Here is a 24,453-nt window from a genome sequence, read left to right as displayed (position 1 = left end):
GCTTGATAACAAAGTGAATCAGCTATACATATACATATATTCCCATATCCCCTCCTTGTGTCTCCCTCCCACCCTCCCTATCCCACCCCTCTAGGTGGTTGCAAAGCACCGAGCTGATCTCCCTGTTCCATGCTTCCCTGGTGGCGCAGTGGTTAAGAATCCCCCTCCCAACACAGGGGACGTGAGTTCGAGCCCTGGTCTGGGAAGATCCCACATGCTGCGGAGCAAATAAGCCCATGAGCCACAACTACTGAGCCCGCGGTCCGCAACAAGAAAAGCCACCACGACGAAAAGCCACCGCAACGAAGAGTAGCCCCTGCTCGCTGTAAAAGCCCTCGCGCAGCAACAAAGACCCAACACAGCCAAAAGTTAAAAAAAAAAAAGATAGCTAGCTTTTTCTTTTTTATAGCTATTTTTTCTTCCCACTAGCTATCTGTTTTACATTTGGTAGTGTATATACGTCAATGCCACTCTCCCACTTCGTCCCAGCTTACCCTTCCCCCTCCCTGTGTCCTCAAGTCCATTCTCTACGTCTGCGTCTTTATACCTGTCCTGCCCCCTTTTTTTTTTTTTAGATTACATATATGTGTGTTAGCATACAGTATTCGTTTTTCTCTTTCTGACTTACTTCACCCTGTATGACAGTCTCTTGCTTTTCCTTCTTCCGTCTGCTTTATCACCTGGACTGAAGCTGCAAGAACACAAAGTTCAGCTCACAAGGTGAAACACAAAACTTGTCCCCAGGGTCTCTGGTGGCATCAGATAAGACTGACAGCCAATAGGAACTCTCCAAATAAATCATTTCAATATGTAATTTTCACAGCAGAGATTTCTTATCATTGTGCTGCAAATATTTTTTAAAATTTATATAGGATGGCAATAAAATATTTTTAAAAAATAATCTTTATGAAATTCATTGATATCTTTACATTTGTCTCTACTAATTTAATAATGTATGGTTTAAAGTCTATTAAAGGACGTCTCAAGTCGCCCTTTACACATATGCATTTGGTTTCATTGTTTTTCCAGTAATTGTACCACTGCTGTGAAACCATTTTCAACTAAATACTTAGTTGGAAACGTTACAAGTAATTTAGCTCGTTCCAAGAATTGAGTATGCAAATCCTGAGTCCCCAACTTTTCATAATTAGATTAATTAAACTGTGTTTTGGCTTCAAAATCTTTCATTTATTTATTTAACACTCAAGGAATTTTCCTGCAAATGTTGCCTAGTGGCCCACTGGTTTCCAATGTATTAATCAACCCTACCTTTAAATCTAGTCAACTAATTAAAAATTTAAAAAGCAAAATTTAGGGCTTCCCTGGTGGCGCAGTGGTTGAGAGTCCGCCTGCCGATGCAGGGGACACAGATTCGTGCCCCGGTCCGGGAAGATCGCACATGCCGCGGAGCGGCTGGGCCCGTGAGCCATGGCCGCTGGGCCTGCGCGTCCGGAGCCTGTGCTCCGCAACAGAAAGGCCACAACAGTGAGAAGCCCGCGCACCGCAGAAAAAACAAACAAAAAAACTAGTCCTTTAAAGGCAACTTTTCCCCTAGGGAGGAGAACGGAAAATTCTCTGCAGCAGGCGCCCAGGTTCCGACTTTTGACGGCCCCTCGAAGCTCCGCCTCTCAAAACCCCGCTCCTCACGCACTCCACGCCCCTCTTCCGTACAGACCGCCTCCAGAGCGGGCGTCGGACGTCGAGCGGAAGTGACGTACGGGGGCCGCCGGAGGTGTCGCTGGTGCGGTCCGCTACTGGGCCTGAGAGTGGAGTGGCCCCTGCGCCAGGGAAGATAGCGCTATGTCGATCGAAATCGAGTCCTCGGAGTGAGTCCCGTGGTGGTGGATGCTCGCGAGGTTGCGGGGGCCGGCAGGCGAAGGGTGGGGTCGTAGGAGCTGCTCGGGGGAGGCGTTCGAGAGGCTGGGGAGTGGAGGGGCATTTCCTTTCCCTCTAAGAAGCTTCTTGGATCTGGCTACCTCGGAGGCGGGCCCACAAGAAAGTAGCGGACGGGAAGCCCAAAGCCCGGTGGGAGGCGGCGCGGGGTTGGGGGTAAGACATGCCTGGAAGACCTGAGTTCTAGCCCTCGCCGACTCCGGGTATCTGTGACTGAGCAAATTAGCCATCCAATCTGGACTCCGGTCTAATCTGCACAAGGGGGCCGCACTCGCGGCCTTCTTTCTCTTCCCGCCCCCAGTGAGCAGTGTTGTTTGTTTCCTCCCCTGTGCTTACAGGGCCCTCTGCTTTTTTCTGCCCAGCACTTAATCCAGTATTGTCACCGTTTGTCCACCCTACTAGCCTGTGTAGGCGTCTAGGGGCTCCTTTTCATTACAGTCCCAGTTCCTAGCACATCGTCGAGGCTCAATGATTGTCTTTGGAATGAATGAGTGATTGTCTTTGGAATGAATGAGCGACTAGCTATTTTATGAAGTTCCACGTGGCGCTGAATTTTGGTTAGTCTGTGAGCTCTGTGTAGCCCAAAGGAGGGACAGAATGTGGAAATTGGGCCAGGAGAATGATAGACTTGGGGGAGAGGGGGGCTAATGAGTGACTGAAGGTCTTTAGTGAACTTTTCCAGGATTCCATCCTCTACCTTGCTCTTGCCAACACTTAATAATTAAATCAGCAGACGTATCATTTGTGTCCTGAGTGTAAGGGAGAGAGGACTTGTCCTCAAGGTCTGCCATAGGAAGAAGGGACGTTTATTCATTCAACAAATATTGAAGTCTGCTGTGTACTTGTATTAGACCCTGGGAATATAGTAGTGAACGAAGCAAACAAAAATCCGTGCCCTTATAGAAAGTACATTGTTATTGAGGAAGGCAAACAGCAGGCAAAAGCAGTAAGTAAAATAGGCTTAGCAAATGGTGGTAAGTGTTTTGGAGAAAAGTAAAGCAAAGAAGGGTGATGGAGAGTGCTGGCGATGAAGACACCTAAGTCAGGGCAGGAGTTGGAAAGGATTCCATGCTTTGAGCCTGAATCAAAGTGGGAGCTAACCATTCTCCCAGCTGCATGTTTTCATTATCAATAATTGCTGCTTTTTACTAAGTATTTTCCATGCTAGTCACACTATAAGCAGTGTAGTCAACTCTTTGACCAACCCCTACAGAGTAGTTATTTTTCTTAACATATGAGGAAACAGGCAAAGAGATGTTAACTGACTTGTCCATAGTCACAGTAAGTGACAGAACTCTGACTCAAATCCCAGCCTATCTCCAAAGCTTTTAGCTCTTTATGTATTACACTGTGTTTGAAGGACGTGAATTTGATTTTGGCTATGTCAAATATGAGTTCTTTCCAAGCGTGAAGTGTGGTGTTTCATTTGGGGAGTGTAAATGGAAGCGTGCTATGGAAGACAGTGTGATACTGGAACAGCAGGTATCTCTTAAAGGGGCCATGAGAGAAAAGACTACTGTGAGTAGCAGTAATCAGTTCCCTTCTGCAGGAAGGGAGCCCTTTTTAAGAAGAGGGTGTTTGCTTTCCTGTCCAGGGTGTATGTTCACCTGCCACGCTGCCAGTTTGAATCTTCATTTTTCCACTTATCTCTGTTACCTGGTCAAATTCTCATCTGTAAAATGGATGTAAGAGTAATGCCATCCTCATAGGGTTGTTTTGAGGAGTAAATGAATCCAAAATGCTTAGAACAGTACCTGATATATAGTGAACACATAGAAAACATTGGTTATTATTTTTTATTATTTCTCTCCTGGGAAAGAGAATTGACTAAATTCCAGTCTGAAATCCCTTCCAACCAGGACAGTGTGACCCCTGATACTAGTGCTGTCCGATAGAAATATCTTGTGTGCCACATATTTACTTTTAAGGCAAGAGAAGAACAGTGTAGTATAGCCTGTAAAGTGAACTTTTACTGTCTATATGAACAACATTCTTCACTAGACTCCTTAACACTAAGCCGAAGATCAAGAAGCTTTAATTATATCGGGCTTCCCTGGTGGCGCAGTGGTTGAGAGTCCACCTGCCGGTGCAGGGGACACGGGTTCGTGCCCCGGTCCAGGAGGATCCCACATGCCGCGGAGCGGCTGGGCCCCTGAGCCATGGCCGCTGAGCCTGCGCGTCTGGAGCCTGTGCTCCGCAACGGGAGAGGCCACAACAGTGAGAGGCCCGCGTACCTCAAAAAAAACAAAACAACAACAACAAAAAAAGAAGCTTTAATTATATATATTTAACTCGAAATGACGTGTCACATGCTGAAAACCGTTGCTTGTTCTCTGAGTATTTGGAGATTGTCTGGGTCCTCTTTTCCTTGGGAAACTGAATCCACATGTTTTTATTTCACTTGTCTTGAACATTTGGTAATAAAGGCAGTGGGTAGGTGTTATTTTTGCAAGTGAGGACACATAGCTTTGTTTTGCTTTTACATACAGTATAGCTCTACTTATTTGTGTTCAACAAATCCCTTTTAAGAAGGTCTCAATTCATATTTTTTGTTGTCATTTGAAAAATGGACCAAATCATCCAATCATTTATTTTGTGTCAGTGACTAGACTTGGTTTAAAGTATTTTACTATAGTGTGCAACAGTGTAATCATATGAATTAATAAGAAACTTGGCATAATAAAAAGATCTCTGACCTTGGAAGTAAGAGAGTCTTCTTGGTACTAACTTGCTTTCTAGCTGACTGTGAGACATTGGGCAAATTATTTCCCTTCGCTGAACCCCAGTTCTCCTATTTCTGAGTTGGAAGTAGGACTGGATGATATCTTGTAGCTTAGGTTCTGTGATTTTTTTGGAAAGTTTTACTCACACGATAAAGAAACGGAAAGTAGGTAGTGAAAGGAGGATGGTTGTGTAGAAAAATAAACTGGGGTGGGATTTATTTTGTGAACTCTTTGGTGAGTGAGGATCCATGAGCTGAATGACTTGCTTTCTTCTTTCAGTGTGATCCGTCTTATCATGCAGTACCTAAAGGAGAACAGTTTACATCGGGCATTAGCCACCTTGCAGGAAGAGACTACTGTGTCTCTGAATACTGTGGACAGCATTGAGAGTTTTGTGGCTGACATTAATAGTGGCCATTGGGACACTGTTTTACAGGCTATACAGTCTCTGAAATTGCCAGACAAAACCCTCATTGACCTCTATGAACAGGTAAGAGTGGGGGTGATGCTGATCCCTGTATGCTGGTTTATTGTGGGCCCCCTGACTGGAAAGCATCCATGAACATTTCTTCAAGCATTATGGGGCTTTAACAGCCCTAAAATTTACACTGTCAAAGCTTGAGTGCTACTCTATTTTTTTTTTTTTTTTTTTTTTTTGCGGTACACGGGCCTCTCACTGTTGTGGCCTCTCCCGTTGCGGAGCACAGGCTCCGGATGCGCAGGCTCAGCGGCCATGGCTCATGGGCCCAGCCGCTCCGCGGCATGTGGGATCTTCCCGGACTGGGGCACGAACCCATGTCCCCTGCATCAGCAGGTGGACTCTCAACCACTGCGCCACCAGGGAAGCCCAACTACTCTGTGTTTTTATTTCTCTTCTTGGAAAAGCCAAGATTTTCCCAAATTGAAATTCTTTCTTAAGTGACCATTGAATGATCTATTCTAACACCAACTGTTCTGACACCAAATAGTGTGCTGCAATTTAGTTCTGACACTAACCACCCAGAGTTAGTGCAGACCCCACTAGTTAAGGGCTCGGTCCTCTACAAGACTGTCTTTACTTCACACACCAGCCACACTTTGGGGTTTTGGGCCATCTATACTTCTGACCAACTGGCTACAAATTTGAGGGTCCCCATGACCCCCTCAGAGTTGATAATTCACTAGAATGACACAGACCTCAGGAAAGTGACATACTGATGATTGCAGTTTTATTATCAAGGGGAAAGATCAGTACCAGCTGAATGAAGAGACATATAGGGTGAAGTTTGGGAGGATACTGAACCAGAATTTCCAGTGCCTTCCCCCCAGGGAGTTAGGGTTTGTCTCTTACCTGGCACATTAAAGTATTCACCAACCAGGAAGCTCCATTGAGATTTTTCATTCAAATTCTAGTTCCTTGACCCTCTGCAGGGTTGGGCTGGCTCAGAGCATCAATCCTCTAATCATATGGTTGGTCCTTTTGATAGCCAGCCCTTGTCCTGAGCCATCTCCTTAGCACTAACTCAGGTGTGATGCAGAGGGCTTATGAATAACAAAGATATTTCTATCACTGGGGAAATGCCAAGGTTTTTAGAAGATGTGTGCCAGGAAACCAGGACATAGATCGTAAAATTACTTATTATATAACAGAACAGAGTGGATTTTCTGGAAATAAGAATGTCATGTGGTTTGAAGTAAAAATAGGGAAATGGGTTTGTTTCTTTACAGTCCACGTGAGTTTAGTTAATTCCCTAAAGAAAATTTTGGTAATTGGAGAAAGGTTTCTCTGGAGCCTATAGAGATATTTCCATCTTTAGTTTTCTCTAGCATCTACATTCTGAGTAAGAGACCTAAGAGGAGAGGAGATTGGTAGAGGAGAGGAGATTGGTAGATAAAAATGAAGGACTGAAGTTATTACTTTATAATTACTGTAGTTGTCTGCCTGAAATTGCTTGTGAAAAGGAGAAGGGGCATTTCCTGATTTGTGATTTGGAGATCATTTTGATAGGCCATTTCTATGTCAGAAATAGTACTGAAAAAGAAAAATTAATAAGCGAATGCATTGACAGCCATTTTCTTTCAATTATACAGGTTGTTTTGGAATTAATAGAGCTCCGTGAATTGGGTGCTGCCAGATCTCTTCTGAGACAGACTGATCCCATGATTATGTTAAAACAAACACAGCCAGAACGGTATATTCATCTGGAAAACCTCTTGGCCAGGTCTTATTTCGATCCTCGAGAGGTATGACGGTGGTAATGAAAAGAAACTGTTGTTAACTTTGAGCAATAATGTGATCTTTTTAAAACATTTTATTGGATACTTTTCGTATTTTTGATTTAATTTTTGAAAATGATACTTTTTTGTTTATTTACATTGGTTGAAATTTGCATATGTTAAAGAGAATAATCTAATTTAGTATTTGAGGACCTTCCCTCCCCCACACACCTCATCATATAGGATTGTGTGTTGATTAGTAAAAAAGTAGACAGTTTATTTTGGTATCATTTCCGCATTAGCCCACGTACTTAACTGGCCCAGAAGTGCTGCTCTACTGCTGGTATGTTCACTGTGCATTTGTGTCCCTTTGGAAGTGCAGAGTCTTAACCACTGGACCACCAGGGAAGTCCTGGTTCTTTTAGTTCTTAAAAGCTTGTGTTTTTGCTTCTCAGCTGATTATGCTTACTGGAGCATGATGATTGTTATTCTTTTATTCTTCCAAAACCATATATATATATATATATATATAGTTTCATTCTTTTTCACCCAGCCTTTTACTAGAAGCTTGTCTAAATAGGAGGAAGAAGAATTTAATAGGCACTGGATAATGGGAAGTTGTTAGAGTAAACTCACAGAAACCGTGAGGATAAAGGAAGGAGTTTGGATTGCCAGGACAGGATTTAAGTTAGAGGTGGTGAAGAACTTCTGGGCTGGGAGTCATTTGACTGAACAAAATTATTAAAGAATATAAAAGAATCCTTGGCTCTGCAGATTTTTCAAAAATTGGAAAAACAACTCTGGCTTTGACATAGTTTACTTAGGCTCTTTTCAGAAATAATGGTGTGGATTGGCTGACCTCAGTTCTCTCTCAGCTCATACTTTTGAAATGCAAGTGGGTAGAATTGAGAAGTTGTTTTTAAAAACTAAATGGTTTGATTAATCTTCTGTTTAACTTTTTATGTTTTCCTTTTTGAATGTTTCTGCTTGATTACTGTTACTTTTTTAAAAATAAGCACATTTATGTCTTTTGCCATTTCTTGGAAATGATGCTACTGCCGCTCCTTTTTCAGGCATACCCCGATGGAAGTAGCAAAGAGAAGAGAAGAGCAGCGATTGCCCAGGCCTTAGCTGGGGAAGTCAGCGTGGTGCCTCCATCTCGTCTCATGGCATTGCTGGGTCAGGTAATTACAGTCTGTGGAACTGAAATGACTCTGAACTCCTGGTAGTGTTTCCTGTACCATATAAAGTCTATGTATGAGCTAAAGAAATCAGACATCCTAAGAACTGGGAAATACCTGTAGAGCTGCTTGTACCAACAGCTGTGCCATGCCACATTCATCTTTCCTGGGAGTGGCAGTATAGATTAGTGGTTAAGGGCATACACTCTAGAGACAGAATTAGGGTAACAATAGAATTTATCATCCAATCTTGAGGGCATTGTTGATCATCGTGCTAGAACACTGTCTGAAACAAATTGGAACAAATGTTTACCATAGTTAGAATCTGAGCTCTCTCACTTACCAGCTATGCGGTGTTGGGCATATTACCTAACTTTTTTGATCCCAGTTACTCATCTTGGTGTTGTAGTAAGGATTAAATGAGATAAAATGTACTTAAAACAATTATATTTTGCCTGGCACCTTGTAAACACACAATAACTGGTAGCTGCTGGCGGTGTTTCTTTTTTCTTTTCTTTTCTTTTTTTTTTTTTTTTTTTTAGTAGTAGTATTACTAGCATTGTCGTTCCAATTTTAATGCGACCTAGAGTACAGACTCCTTTCTGACCTCATCTTCCCCATGCTCTTGGTTGCTCTCAACCATGATAACCACTCGTCTTCATGAAACTCCACTCTTGGTTTTTCTAACCCTTTTCTTCTTGGCTTCCCTTTTCATCTCTCAAGTTGTTCCTTTCTTGGTTGTTAAAGGAAGGAGATAGGGGTGATGTAGAGAGGGGTTTTCGTTTTTGTTTTTTCCTTTTAAAGTTGGGAGTGATTTGAAGTTGCTGTAGACTAAGGGTAAAGAGCCTGTAGAGAATACCTGTTGATTGGAGACAGGTCAAGTTCTCCAGTCATTAAAGTAAAATATGAAAAATAAGCAACATATGAATTTTGGAAAGAAATAAACAAAATTAATAGTATTTATAAACATTAAATATTTAAACTATAATCATAGAATTAATTTAAAAGTTTGGTAAAGTTGTGAGATATAAAATATACAAAAGTTGATTACATTTCTACATATCAGCACTGGCCAGTTCGAATATTCAGTGAAAAAAAGAGCTTTTGTTTATAGCAACAGCATACAATGTAAGAATTCTAGCATTAACTTTTGTGGGTAATACATGATTTATTTCCACTTTTTAAAAAAGCAAAAGCCTTTCAAAGCTTTCAAGAGAAATGAAAGAAGATTTGAGTAGATGGTGAAACATTGATTTTCCTGGATAAGACTGATGTTGATGCCAGTTCTTCTTAGATTTAAGGCAGTTTATAATAAAGATCACAATAGGATTAGAACTGTTTCACAGAAGAATTCTAGTGTTCACTTGAAAAAATAAACTTGGAAGTATATTCATCAAAGAAATTTTGGAAAGGAAGAATGTTGAAAGCACAGTAGCCCTAGAAGTAGTGAAGCTTTTAACAGGTTTATAGTTTGAATCATTTTGGTACTTGGCATCCAGTGCAACAGCAGTGCAAGAAATTGATCCTGTTATTTATAAGAATTCAATAGATGTTAATGGGAATGTCACAGAACCTAGGAACAGGGAGGAATTATTAAGTGTATGGTGTTGGGGCACCTACTTTAGAATGGGGGAGAAATGTCAGATTAGAGCCTTCTCTCATATTTTATAAGCATAATTTCAGATAGAGTGAAAGTTATGTATTTTAAGAATATAGAAAAACTTAGGTGGTGATATAATGTATCAAACCTCTTGATAGAGAAGGATTTCCTGTGAGTAGGGAGTAAACACCAAGGTAAAGGTCAACAAATTTCATTACTTGAGAGTTTAACTTAAGATAAAAAGAAAGCTTTAAAGCTATAATAAAAAAAATGGGTAGATTGGGAAAAAAATTCTTTTTGGCGAACATAAACAACAAATACAATGTCTTGATCACAGTAAAAGCTCACAAATTGATAAGAAAAATAGTAAGACCACAATAGATGAGTGAGCAAAGAACATGAATAAACAGCTAACAGAAGAAATATATGTAGTTAATAAACATGCAGAAAAGCTCAAACTCTAATCAGAGAATTGACTAAAGTAGGGCGTAACTTTCCACTCATTAGAGTTTTTAAATGACATCCAAAATTATTGTTTTCTTGCTATAGTAAAGGGAAAAAGGAATCAACATTGATCATGTCCCTGTGTTATAGACTTTACATATATTATTTTATTTTATCCTTTCATCAGCTCTAGGAATTAGGCTTTTCCCCTGAATTTAGTTGGTGAAATTGGGAGTCAGAATAGCATAGTTGACAAACTAGGACCATTTGTCTTCAAAGTCCATGGTTTTTCTACTCCCCATAATGCAGTCGTGAATGCTATTGAAGTTGTGTCTTTTGGGGAAAACACTTTGGCAGTGTATATAAAGAGCCTTAACCATTTGTGTTCTTTTCTTGATTCAGTAAGTCCTCTTCTAGGAACCTATTGCAAGTGGGGAATATGCTCATAATGGAAAAAGCCTTATGTCCAAAGGTGTTCACTGCAGCATTATTTAGATGAGTGCAAAAATTAGAAGCAGTATAAATGTCCATTAATATATTAAATAAACTGTGAAACATCTACTACATAGGATATATTGTACAGCCATTGAAATGTTAGTCATGTCATAGCATGATCTAATGATAGGTGAAAACAATATAAAATTTTACATATGGTATAATTACAGCTATATAAATTAAACATATATGTCAGGGGAAAAATACTACAAGGTAACATATGAAATGCTAACAGTAGCTGTGTTTGGATGTTGGAACTATGGGAGATGTCTGTTTTTCAAATTTTATTTATAATAAGAGACACCTATAAGAAAATAGGTGTAAAAACATGGCCCTGTTGGCTCTCAGAGTCCCCTTCTACCCTGAGATCAGCCTGTGTTCCTAGGACACAGAATAGCCGAGCTTATGTTGTGTTTGGATGGCCAAAGATGGTTGGGTCTGGATGGCTCACAGTTTCAGGCTTTGTCTGAACAATCAGGACCAGATCTTAAAAGCACCCAAGTGGATTTCTTTTCTCATAGGCACTGAAGTGGCAGCAGCACCAGGGATTGCTTCCTCCTGGTATGACCATAGATTTGTTCCGAGGCAAAGCAGCTGTCAAAGATGTGGAAGAAGAAAAGTTTCCTACGCAGCTGAGCAGGCATATTAAGGTAGGATCCTTGGACACTCAGCCAGTCGGTAATCATTTGTTGGGGACTCAGTGTATGCTTGCTTAGCCAGGCCCTGTGCCAGGAGCTTGGGTTGGGGAGCAGAACTCATTCTCCAGCTCTGACAACGTTCATGGTTGCTGCCGGTGATCACTGAGGTCTCCCTGCAGCCAGGCAGTGGCACACCTCAACTGTATTACCGAGTGGACATACATTGGACATCTGGCCCATCATCTGCCCTTGGACTTCCTCCAAGGAATCCTGCATTTGGAAGACTGCTTAGCTCTTTGGTTAAGCCTGGGACTAAGAACCATGAAATTTGTCCTGTTCAACATTTGTGTTTTTGCTTGCTACATGTTAGGCAAAGTACCAGGCATGGATTGTAAAGTGGGCTTGAGTGGTGTTTGAGGAAAATAATTTTATCACCTTGATGGCTGGTTCTTGGTGTTTTTTGTTTTGTTTTTTGACTTTTCTAAGAAAAAGCATAATGAAATAATTGTTGCAGTCCTCAGAATTACAACCATATTTGCTACTTTAGCATCTCCTTTTTTTTTTTTTTGCGGTATGCAGGCCTCTCACTGTTGTGGCCTCTCCCGTTGCGGAGCACAGGCTCCGGACGCGCAGGCTAAGTGGCCATGTCTCACGGGCCCAGCCGCTCCGCGGCATGTGAGATCTTCCTGGACCGGGGCATGAACCCGTGTCCCCTGCATTGGCAGGCAGACTCTCAACCACTGCGCCACCAGGGAAGCCCTAGCATCTCCTTTTTATTAGTTTCTTTCTGGGTTTGTGCTCTGATTGAATTTATAGATTTAAAAATAATTCATATTCCTCAAATCTTTGACTTTGGCTTAGTGTTTTGAATTTGTCTTTTCTGGATTATATGTTTTGATTTGCATGTAAAGGTATTTTGGGGCAGCACTTTTATTTACCCTGGTTAAAACCTTGCGACAAATAGAAATCCATTATAATTATCCTGCTGGACTAAGATTTTCTGTTATAAACACTTCCTTTTTTGGCATTTAAAATGAAACTCATAATAGAGCTTTTCTCTGTTCCCATCTGTCTAACGTTCTGTAGTTTTTATCTGTTAATGGAAGCATCTTTGCTGGTAAATGCTCAGGATACATTTCCCAGGCAAACAATCTGTCAGCTCTAATCAATTCTCCTAGAGTTAGTCAGCCATACATTATCACTTGATTAAATGAAGGTCATGAAAAGAAGCAGTGATAGAAAATTTGTTTAAAAAATAGTGGAGGAAAATAGCCATTTATTTTGAAAAAAGAATTTTTTCCCCCAGATGAAAAAAAAATAGGAACATATGCCATATTTAGTTGAGTGTGAAAGTCATGCCAACAGTGGCTGATTCTGGTAAAACTTTATTGCTTGAGTTAACAGGATTATTTGTTCTAAGTCCCTTGCTAAAATAGTTTTTTTGCTTTTCTTTGGAAATACCAACTTCATTTAAAAAAAAGAAACAACAAAAACAAGAACAAAAACTAGTTTCAGTGGAGAGCCTAGACGCTAAACTGTTTGGAGAAAATATATCTAGCATCTCTTGGTGTCTGGGTACAGAAACACCCCTCCCAAACTCCATGATACAGGCTAGCTATGGCTTTATGCTAGGACAGAGCTCTCAAAAGCTTAAAATGGGAATTGTTTTAAGGCCACTACATAAAAATGCATCTGTTTCATTGTTTCATTTGAAACAGTTTGGTCAGAAATCACATGTGGAGTGTGCTCGATTTTCTCCAGATGGTCAGTATCTGGTTACTGGGTCTGTTGATGGATTCATTGAAGTATGGAATTTTACGACTGGAAAAATCAGGAAGGTAAAGTATTTTAAATACATTAATTTTTCTAGTGGGAGAATTATCTGTTACTGTTTTTAAATTATCTGTTAGTTTTGCAATTTAAATTTACTTTTTGAATGGGTAATATGTAAATCTGATAAAACATTTTATAAAATAGAACTGTTATTCAGTAAAGAGTCTTGTTCCCCACCTTGTCCCTCAGCCAGTCAGTTCCCTTCCTTCCTTGGTCCACTCAGGGTTACCAGTTTCTTATGTAACTTTTCTGGAATATTCTATGTGTATATGTAAGCAGTTGCTTATTGTTTCCACTCTAACCTTATTGTAGGACTAATTGTGTTTCATTCTGAATGAAGTGGAATATCTTTTTATATGTGAAAAGCCACCAGTATTTCCTATTCTGTGAAGTCTTTTCATGTCCTTTGCCCATTTCTCTTTTGGATTGCTTCTGATTCAATATTTGTGTATATTGCAAAATGATCACCACAGTAAGTCTAGTTAACATCCATCATCACACATAGTTAGAAGCTTTTTTTTTTTCTTGTGATGAGAACTTTTAAGATCTACTCTTTTAGCAACTTTCAAATATACATACAGTATTACTAACTGTAGTCACCATGCTGTACATTACATCCCCATGGCACTTATTTTACAGCTGGAAGTTTGTACCTTTGGACTTCCTTCATTATGTTTCTTTTTATGTTTAATTTTTGATCCATCTGGCATTTGTTTAGGGTGCTAAAATTGGTGTAGACCCAACTTAACTTTTTCCCAAATAGCTACTTGTTGACTAACCCCTGATTTAAAATGTAATCTTGATCATAGAGTACTAAATTCCACTCCATGCTTAGTGGATTTATGAGTGACTTTCACTTTCTACATTGTATATTTCTTTATAATTTACCTTTTTTTTTTAACCATGAAGCAGTCTCTTTCTATACTTTAGAAAAAATATATTTCAGCAGAAACTAACCCACCATTGTAAAGCAATTATACTCCAATAAAGATGTAAAAATATATATATATATATGTAGTTCAATATGAACAGTAATAGATGATAAAAGAAAAATAACAAATAAATGGATTAATCAATACATGGTTTTAGGAAATGTAGCTGACAGTATGGACAAAACATTAATTTCTCATGTCATACCCTAAAAACAAATAAATTCAGATTTATTAAAGATGTACAATATGTACTGTAGGGAAATTTTGCTTAGAAAGGATCATAAGCAAAAGATGTAGGCTAATATGTTTGCATTTTTTATAATAGTTACTTGAATTGTGTAAAAATGTTATTCCCAGTATTATCAGTTGTTCATCAGAATAGTGTGCATGACACTATTTGCTTTGCAGATTTAGAGTTGGCATAGTCCAATTATCCTGCTTTTAGTGAGTTTGCAGAGACCTGGGGTAACTGGTGTTTTTGTGTTATTTTGATAACTGCTTATCATTGTTTCCTTTAGGATCTTAAGTACCAGGCCCAGGATAACTTTATGATGATGGATGATGCTGTCCTCTGCATGTGCTTCAGCAGAGATACAGAAATGTTAGCAACTGGTGCCCAAGATGGAAAAATCAAGGTATGAATTAGTGGCATGAACTCTTGTATGTAGACATTTTGAGAGTTCTGTAATGAGTTAGTGTCCTGCATAGGTTTTTTGCTTAATAACAGCTACTCTTTATGGAGCATCAGCTTTATGCCAGTGACTTTAGTTTTTCTTGTTTAATCCTAATAATAACTCTGCCTAGGGAGGTCCAATAATTTAAGGTCACACAGTTGGTAAGTGACAGATCTGGGACTTCAGTCCAGATCTGCTTGTGCCCTTTCTGCTGTGCCACTGTGGCTCACCTTATGGTGTGTTGTGCTTAGGGGATGGGGTGGTCTGCAGGTGATTAGCAGTTGATTAGCTGTGGCTTGTATTTAATTGCTGTTAAAATCCCCTGGGCTAGATAAAATACAGAAATGGTCTCTGCTAAGGGAACTTAGAGTCTGAATTTTTGTTTTAATAATTTAAAAGGAAAGAGGTTTAAGTTTCAAAGGATTCAAGTTATCATTGTACTGTGTGAACCAGACATATCATATTCAGCTATTAGCATGCATTTTTAATGCTGTTTTTAGCATATTAGTGAGCACTGCATCTTGCTTGGCTCTGCAGAGTAGAGTGGGACAGTATTTACAGGTTTTCACTATTCTTTTTTTTTTAATAAAGGTATGGAAGATTCAGAGTGGACAGTGTTTAAGGAGATTTGAAAGAGCACACAGTAAAGGTGTCACCTGTCTAAGCTTTTCTAAGGATAGCAGTCAGATCCTTAGTGCCTCATTTGACCAGACAATTAGGTAAGTAAGAATCCCCAGGGGCTTCCCTGGTGGCTCAGTGGTTGAGAGTCCGCCTGCCGATGCAGGGGACACGGGTTCGTGCCCTGGTCCAGGAAGATCCCATATGCCACAGAGCGCCTGGGCCCGTGAGCCATGGCCTCTGAGCCTGCGTGTCCGGAGCCTGTGCTTGAGGCCACAACAGTGAGAGGCCCGCGTACTGCAAAAAAAAAAAAAAAAAAAAGAATCCCCAAACTGCCCTCACTTGGGTTTAATATGGTGAAGCCTTACAGGGAGGTACTAGTGATTCCTTATGTTTTCACCAGGATGCTTTTATATGGAGAGTGAGGGTATGTGAGACCTTATTTCCCCAAAGTACAGCTGACACAGTGCTATTGTGTTGTCCATTTGGGTCTTTACCTAGAAGAGAGATTAGAAAGGGATTATAGCAGTACTTCATATTTCTCAAAGTGTGGTCTATGGACCCACCTGCCTCAGAGTCACCTTAGAGGACATGTGACAAATACAGATTCCTGGGACCTGGCAGAGACCTAGAAATTCGTTGCTGAACAGAAGCTTGTGGTATTATTGGCATATTTTCTTCCAGTCTCTGTGCAAAGCTTTTGTTGTGGTTTTGTTTGATTGTTTGACATAATGAAAATAATACTGCATACATAATTGCATAGCCCTCATTCTTCATTTAATATTTTAACATGAGCTTCTATAATTCATCTAAAATCCTTTCAACAGTTGGTCCCAACCATAATATATAGAATATTAATTGTTCTTTTCATTTGCTTTTATTTGTGATAGAATTCATGGTTTAAAATCTGGAAAAACCCTGAAGGAATTTCGTGGCCATTCCTCCTTCGTTAATGAAGCAACATTTACACAGGATGGGCATTATATTATTAGTGCATCCTCTGATGGCACTGTGAAGGTTAAGTATTTGCTACTGGTTTGTTTTGGGGTGTCTGTTCCACTTTTGCCCTTTGAGGAGTTTTCAATGGTGATAATGGTGATAATTGTGATGGTTAAACCTCTTTACTAAGTATTTTAGCCATAATTGAGGTGAGTCTGTGACAGTAGTAATATTCTGTGGTAATTCTTATTGGCCTAGGGACCTCAAATCTCAAACCTACAGACACTATCATGTGTAGGAAAAGAGGAAAGGTGTGGAGTTCTAAACTTAAGTCCACCCCCATTTACAGTGGTGAAATTCTATCTTGCCATAGGTACGGTCCACCGCAACAAGTTCACAAAGAGCTCAGTGGCTAAATAAATAGGCCAGCCTCATCCCACCCCGAGCCTCCACATTGGGGCCTTTCTAATAGCATTTAAAGAGGAGCAGGAGGGGCATAGAGTAGAACCAAGTCCTCTCAGATACTTATTTATTGCCTTCAGCTCTCATCTGAAAGTAGTGGCTCTTCGGTACCTTAAGAGATTTAGTTATTTCAACAGAGGGCCTCATTTCCTATAAAAGATGGGAAATCCAAATAGAAAATCGCTAGAGATCTTTGAGACACTCCATTTACATTCTAGATCTGCTTTTAAATTGCCTTATGTAAGTGAGTGTTACGTGGCAGAAGACCTAAACATTCTAACACAAATCCCTAACAGTCAGACCACCTTCTGCAGTGGCTTCTTCTGGCTTGGGAATTGAACCAGAAACCTGAAGGTAGGAGATGTACTCTTCCTCAGGATAGGTGGCGAAATACACAGAGCTCTTAGTGCTTTAGTCATGCGGTTTGCCCTCTTTGTGCTATGTATCAATATATGGGCCTCACAACTTGTAAAAATACCATTGGGAGGTGGCTTGTGTAGGTCTCTTTGTTTTGTGGTCTTTTCGTTTAGTTCTGCAATAAGTGGGGTAAAGCATCTCACTGACCTTTTGGACAGAAAACTCTAGAAGTCTTAGAACTCTTGATCCCTGAAATGTTCATTTCTTTTCTAGGCTGCTGGGCTTTGGAGAGGAGATTGGGGTAGATGATACAGTATTTATTAAGAAAATAAATACTGGGACAACTAGTGGGGCAACTATTTCCTCCTCTCTATAGGTATTCATTCAACATCTGTTTTGTGCTGGGTTCCTTTGAAGGCACAGAAGAAACACAACATAGTCCATGCCTTTGAAGTTTTTATACCTCATGAAGTGAGTGCTGTCCAGACGATGCCAGGCAATAGTTGGTCCATCCCTTCTCTAAGCACATTTCAGATTTTAATAACTGTGATGTCTGATTTAACCACTTCAGTTCATAGTAGCTCAGAAGGGCCAGGTGAAAAGCATTAGGGTGGAGAACTATTAGCAGAAGAAATGTTGGACTGGGAGAGGTCACACAAGTGGCCAAGAGTAGCTTCCGCTTCATGGATCCTCATGTGTGTCTGTTAACATTGTGACTTCTGCAGTGGTTCTCAGTACAAGCTGAGAATCACTTGTGGAGCTTTTAAAAAATGCACAGGGACTTCCCTGGTGGTGCAGTGGTTAAGAATCCACCTGACGATGCAGGAGACATGGGTTCGATCCTTGGTCCGGGAAGATCCCACATCCTCGCTCTAGAGTCCACGAGCCACAACTACTGAACTCTCACACCACAACTACTGAAGCCCGTGTGCACTAGGGTCCGCCTGCCGCAGCTACTGAAGCCTGCATGCCTAGAGCCCGTGCTCTGCAACAAGAGAAGCCACTGCAATAAGCCACTGCAATCACACCGCGATGAAGAGCAGCCCCTGCTCACAACTAGAGAAAGCCCGCGCACAGCAACGAAGACCCAACGCAGCCACATAATTAATTAATTAAAAACAAAAAAAGATTAAAAAAATTGCACAAACCTACATCCCACTCCAGACCTACCAAGTCTGAATCTCAGGGTCCTGAGCATGTAAATCTAAAAAACCCTCATTTCATTTTGGTGTCCAGAGAAGGGTAGCTTTCTGGTTGTTTATGACAGTAGCAGTGTTGACACATAGCTGATATTAAAGATAGGTAGCTTGTCAGCCAAGGAAAATTTTGTAGGAAAAGATCATAAGTTTTAAAAGGGTTTTATTATTTCACTTTCTGATTTTTATTTTGTTTATACCAGTTAATCAGCAAATGGGGAGCTCTTATGTATATGGCAGTGCTAGGTATTTGGACTGTAAGAAGCTTTTTTTTCTGAGTCAATTTTTTTCTTTTTTAGTAATATAATTTTCAACTGCAAAACATTAGAAATTGTTAACCTTCCTCCTCCGCCCCCCAAATGTTTATGCCTTATATTTTTGTGTTGTAGATCTGGAACATGAAGACCACAGAATGTTCAAATACCTTTAAATCCTTGGGCAGCACTGCAGGGACAGACATCACTGTCAACAGTGTGATACTGCTTCCTAAAAACCCAGAGCACTTTGTGGTTTGCAACAGATCAAACACAGTGGTCATCATGAACATGCAGGGACAGGTGAGTGCTCAGAAAGTGCCTTTGCTCAAGCCCTGTGGGCTGTTCCCAAATCAGCGTGTCTTGGTCCTGGCACTTTCAGTAACCAAATATGGGTTCACCACTTGGAAAACCATATACACTATATTTGTTTTTCAGACACATATTTAATATTTTAAATTCTATGTCTACAAAACATCTTTTTGGCACCTCAGTAGTTAATCTACTTTCCCCAGGATGTTTGTATACTGTTCTCTTTTGCATCCTTAGGATAAATGAGACCCTGATCTGTCTTTAAGCCTCCTGCAGAACCTCACTGAAGATTTTGATATAACAATCCCTGTGTGAGTGAGGGAGATACAGTGTATGGATTACCAGCTTGGGACATCTGCTAGCTACTATGTGATCTAAGGTGGAACTCGAATAGGAGAAGGGCAACAGTGTCTTTATGATGTGTATTTATAATCAGAACACCTGCTGGTTCCCAAGGAACCTCACTTTTATAGCACCAGGGACATTAGGAGTATCAAGGTTGAGGTCTCAAGCCCTGGGAATGTGTTGTGATGCTACTGAAATGTTGGGCTGGGCACTTGGGGATCCTGCTGAGCATGGAGAAGACGCAGGGGCTGGTGTATGGAACTCTCTCTCCATTGCTTGAGTCCCTATAAATGATAAATTGGTAGTGACAAACCTATGGTTGAGATGGCTGGTCTGCAGTACCTGTTGGGACACTGCATAATAGCCATAGTTGCCCATTTCCTAGTTTTCTGCTTGGCTTTTTAAAAACTTAAAAAAAGTTCTTGTACACCCTTGACCTGCATCCCCCAATGATAACATCTTACATAAACATTGTACAGTTGTCAAAACCAGGAAACTGACATCGGTACAACACTGTTAGCTCACATACAAACCTTATTTAGATTTTACGTCTTTACATGCATTCATTTTGAGGTGGGACATGAATAGTTCTGTGAAATTTCATCTCGTGTTGATTTATGTAACCACCACGATTAAGATACAGAACTGTTTCATCACTCCCAAAGAAACTCCCTTGTGCTACACTTTTATAGTTAAACCCTTCCCCCACAGCTCTAGCCCCTGGCGGCCACTAATCTGTTTTCCATTATTACAGTTTTTCATTTTGAGAATAGTAATTAAATGGAATCATACAATATGTAGCCTTTTAACCTTTTGAGATTGGTTTCTCTCCATTGATTTATGGTGATCTTAATGGTATGTAAAATAGAGCAAGCAAGGTCTTGGAGACAGTTCCATCATGAATGGAGAGGGCATCTCATTCTGTTAGAAAGAGGAAACTGGGGAGCATGGGTCCACAGAGCACTGAGAACCAGTAGTATGTTGATTTAGGAAACTGTGTATGCTAACGAATTTGCTTCTGGGTAAAATGGCTCAGTAGACTAAAGAGTAGGATTGGTGACTTGGGACAAGTGAATTGTAAATGTCTGTCTGCCACTGACTTAGGATAGCTTATCCTTTGAATATTTCAGGACATGGTGAATGGAACTGGTAACCTAATTATAAATGACAGTAAACCAAAGTACAAAATAACATAAAGATGTCAGTTTAAACTGCTGCAGTAGAACTGTTGCTAATCCAGGTGTTTTATTTTTACCTTGGGCTGTGTTAATGATCTAGATTGTCAGAAGCTTCAGCTCTGGTAAGAGAGAAGGTGGTGACTTTGTTTGCTGTGCCCTCTCTCCCCGTGGTGAATGGATCTACTGTGTAGGGGAGGACTTTGTGCTCTACTGTTTCAGCACAGTCACTGGCAAACTGGAGAGAACTTTGACAGTAAGTATTACTGACTTACGGCCATCTACAGAAATTGTTAATGCTTATGTCTCTCTGAACTCTGAAGTAAACCTTTTCCAGACTGCTATCTGTGTGAACCTTGGTATAAAAAAATGTAAAAATGTTATCACTAAATAAAAAAAAGGCCCATAAGTAATTGTATGGAATTAACTCCTGTATCAGGAAAAGTCATCCTTTATAGTGAGCCTTCAGCTTCACGTGGATAGGATGGGTGTACATAAAGCAGAGAAGGAGGAAGGGAACACGCCTGTCTAGCCAGCTAGATTGGTTAGACCTTATCCAGGGCGATTGGAGAGTGGCAGATATAGCTAGTCCTCTCCGTGTCCTTTCAAAGGCAAGTTACTTGTATATTATCCTATCAGATTATGTTTTTTAAGCAGCTTTGTGTTGTAAGAGGGCTCAATCAGTAACAAGGAATAATTAATGCTAGCTGCTGTAACAAACAATCTTTAAATGTCAGTGGTCTAACACAGTGAAAGTTTCTTACTATGTCACAGTGTGATATAAATTGCATCGTCCTCCTGTCTTTTAGCTGTGCCATTTGGAATATGTGGCCCCTGAGATCTTAGAAGGAGAAAAGATAGTTGAAGGGGTATACTGGATGTTTTAAAGACCCACATCTGGAAGTGGTTTGTTTATATTACTTTGTCATTCTTTTTTGATTAGAATTAGTCACATGCCGCCCACAGCCCAAATGCAGAGGGGTGGTTGGGCAGGGAAAATGAAGTCGTCTGCAGTCGAGGAAAAAGAAATGGTCTGGTGAATGTATAAAAAATTATACACATAGCTCTGTTAGAGAATAACCTCATCTCAAACTGTTCTTGAGTGAACTGTTGGCACGTCTGCCTTGTGAAGCCTCCAGTATAGATCCAAGATGTGAACAAAACAAGATGAGGTGGAAGGTGTCCTCTAGTTGAGGAAAATACTAGTAAGTTCACTGAGCTGAAGGAATTGTTTGGTCTCAGCCACTGTCTTGGCTTAATATTTATAAAATGGTGATGATGACTAGGACCCACTGTAGTGCAGGAGTGGTTTGGCTCAAAGTGTTATTTATACATTATGAAGAAAAGTACAGAAAATGTCATCAGCCATGTGATAGCCTCGTTTGAGTTTTTGGTTTGTGTGTTTGGTTAGCACTCTCTGAGGCTGCCTTGGGCTTGATTCCTTTGGTGAGAAGTAGGAGCTTCACTCTTCTTCCCTCCCACTCAGCTCTGGAAGCTTCTTCAGAGTGATTTGTTGGAGACCTGTATACCCTAATCCTGTGCTTTACCTATTCCAGGTTCATGAGAAGGATGTGATTGGTATCGCACATCACCCTCATCAGAACCTGATTGCTACTTACAGTGAAGATGGACTCCTAAAACTCTGGAAACCCTAATTCAACTTTTCTTTTTAAACTAGCTTGAGAGCATGTACTTAAAATGAAGACATATTCATGTGTTGCTTTTTTTTTTTTAGGCCAGCTTTTCTAAGTAAATTGTCTGAATTAGGCACAAGAATAATTTTGTGAAAATTCATGTTTAAGTAGCAGTTACTCTTTTTTATGTATTTTCAAGGTATTCGCTTATCCGTTTCTAACTGGGGCAGTCACTCAATGTTTTCAATAGTCTTTTACCTGGAGAGTGAAATACTGGTATTTCTAGGGAAAAACTGTACTCCTTTGATTATGTGAAATGCTGATTAAAACGGGCCTCCTGCAGTAAAACTTGTAAATAAGGAACTATCCCAAATTCAGTAGCTGTTTACTGTCCCATCTTTTTTTTTAAAAGATGTTAATAAACTTTCCACCTTTCTGGAGGCTTTGTTTTTAAATGTAAATAAGTGCTCATCTAGTTAACATATTTACTTAGAATCAGATGAAGAGAGTGGGACACTACATTATTATTCCTGAATCTTAAGTACAGCCGGAAGTCAGTTCCTGGGTAGGACAGACTGAATGTAAAGTCAGGTGTCACATAGGATCTCTCATTTCACTGCCCTCCCCCAGGCATTCATTCTTCTTAGCAGTGACTTTTCCAGGGAATATCGTCTTCATTTAATGGCTAGAACTAGTTGCAGGATACATTATATGAGAATTCAGTTTTGGCATATTTGGAAATGCATGTGGGTGTCTCTTTTCTGTTTCAACCAAAGATGTATATGGAATGCCTTTGCTGACGTGTGATGGTACTATGCTAGGTACCATTTCAAGAAAGTGAGCTTGTTTGCTTGTGTGGGCCTTTTATGCCCCCTTTTAATTTTCCCAATTAGTAGGTACAAACAAGTGGGGAAAGTTTTGTATAGTCTTATAAACCTTTGTCCCTTGAAATATAGCCTGATCCTGTATTTGGGATCAGCTAGCTGTTGCCTAGCACATAAAAATGCTTAATATCGGCTGAATAATTCTTAGCAGCACTATGAAATCCATCTTTCCCAGTCATATTCCCAACTGTCTTGCTGCCACAAAACCTGCAGCTTTTTCACAGAATGTCATTTGCTGCCGATTTGAGAGTTGAATAGCGGTGAGTCTATATGAATGTAGTCTGCCATTCCTCCCAGTGAAGAGGCTTTCACTTAAGTAAAAAAAGTTTAAGGTGCAAAGAGCTTATACTAAAATTCCTTAGAAAAATCTTCAAGAAACTGGTTTTGATTTAGCCCATGACCTTGTGAACTGGCAGTTGTGAGATGCACACTTTGTGCCAAGGCTCATGGAGAGCAAGAATCTTTTCAGCACATGTACACTTACTTATTCTAGGAATTTTTAGCAAACAACTCCTCTGCTCCTGCACCTAGTGCTCAGGATGGTTAAAAACACTAGTTTCTGTCACAGGATAGGGGAGAAAAACAAGTTAACAGGATTAATTAACATAGTGCGATAACAGAAAATCTGGAGTTGTTTTTTTGATGATCCAGACCTAATGGGTTAGGAAAGGCTTTCTGGAGTTGACCATAAAAGGACCAACAGGAGCAGAAGGTAAAGGGCTTTGGTGATCCTAGGAGCACTGCAGTGTGCCATAGCTGCAAGGCATGTGCTAGACTTATGGTAGGATCTGGGGAGACCAGGCAAAGAGGAGAGGACTGGACTGAGAGCCATGAAGTATATTTTCTTTTTTAATGAAGTAGTGCCTTGGTGTAACAAGTAAACAAAAATGGGGGGAAAAAATGAATTTTCTGCTTTTCCCAGGTCACCCATGTTTATCAGTCCACGACTTCATTTTGCACAAAGCTAAAAATTGTGTTGTTTAAAAGTGGAAATGAGCTTCCCTTACTCCGCGCCTAGTTGTTTTTCTTTTAGCCCCCATGGCCATCTCCAGTACAAAAGGCAGGGGGAGCCCCTGGGTAAGAGGCGGAGGTGGGAGAAGGGCTGTCTAGCTCCTGGACACCATGGCAACTGCCCAACACTTTCACTCCAGGAGGAGAGGTGGTGGAGGGTGCGCTGCCCAAACTCTGGGGTGGGGTGCGCCCGGTTGGGTGTGGCTGTGCAGCAGGGGAACGTGACAGGCATCCTGGGCCCTTGCCCCCCTTGGTTCTTAAGACAGCTGCTCTGTTGCTGCAGCCCACCTATTTAACTGATACTCCTCTAGCACTTAAAACCCAAAATACATGGCATTAAAGTTAACTCTGTGAGTTGTCCCATCCCCCCTGAGCTGCTGAATGGCTCTGGAAAACACTGAATGACCTGGTATTCCACACCAAAAAAAAATTTTTCTTTTAAATACAAGTCTCAGGTACAACTCAGTGTGTTCTCCACTAGTTATTTTTTAGCTTGTATTACTACCATTAATAACATTTATTAAGCCCTTCCTTACTATGTAAGCAGTGTTATTTAATTCTCAGAACTGCTTTATGAGCTCTAGCCTATTCTGAGTCCTATCACATGAAACAGATTTCAAGATTCCATACCTTGCTCCTGGAGCGCAACTGACTGAG

The 24,453-nt window shown here is 40.5% G+C and overlaps 1 protein-coding gene across 1 annotated transcript; it reads left to right on the top strand.

The window, feature by feature from the left end:
- Window positions 1-1,686: 1,686 nt before the first annotated feature.
- Window positions 1,687-22,775, top strand: SMU1 (SMU1 DNA replication regulator and spliceosomal factor). Its single transcript, XM_082656749.1, has 12 exons — window positions 1,687-1,826; window positions 4,896-5,106; window positions 6,687-6,839; window positions 7,886-7,996; window positions 11,054-11,182; window positions 12,889-13,008; window positions 14,454-14,570; window positions 15,201-15,328; window positions 16,118-16,244; window positions 18,571-18,738; window positions 20,371-20,523; window positions 21,824-22,775. The coding sequence occupies exons 1-12, from the start codon at window positions 1,801-1,803 to the stop codon at window positions 21,920-21,922; spliced, it is 1,542 nt and encodes a 513-aa protein (XP_082512875.1). The 5' UTR covers window positions 1,687-1,800; the 3' UTR covers window positions 21,923-22,775.
- Window positions 22,776-24,453: the final 1,678 nt, after the last annotated feature.

The sequence above is a fragment of the Grampus griseus genome, assembly GCF_964374135.1.
Source record: "Grampus griseus genome assembly, chromosome: 6".
Taxonomy (NCBI): domain Eukaryota; kingdom Metazoa; phylum Chordata; class Mammalia; order Artiodactyla; family Delphinidae; genus Grampus; species Grampus griseus.
Note: the sequence above shows the minus strand (reverse complement) of the source record. Positions and strands in the feature narration are given on the sequence as shown.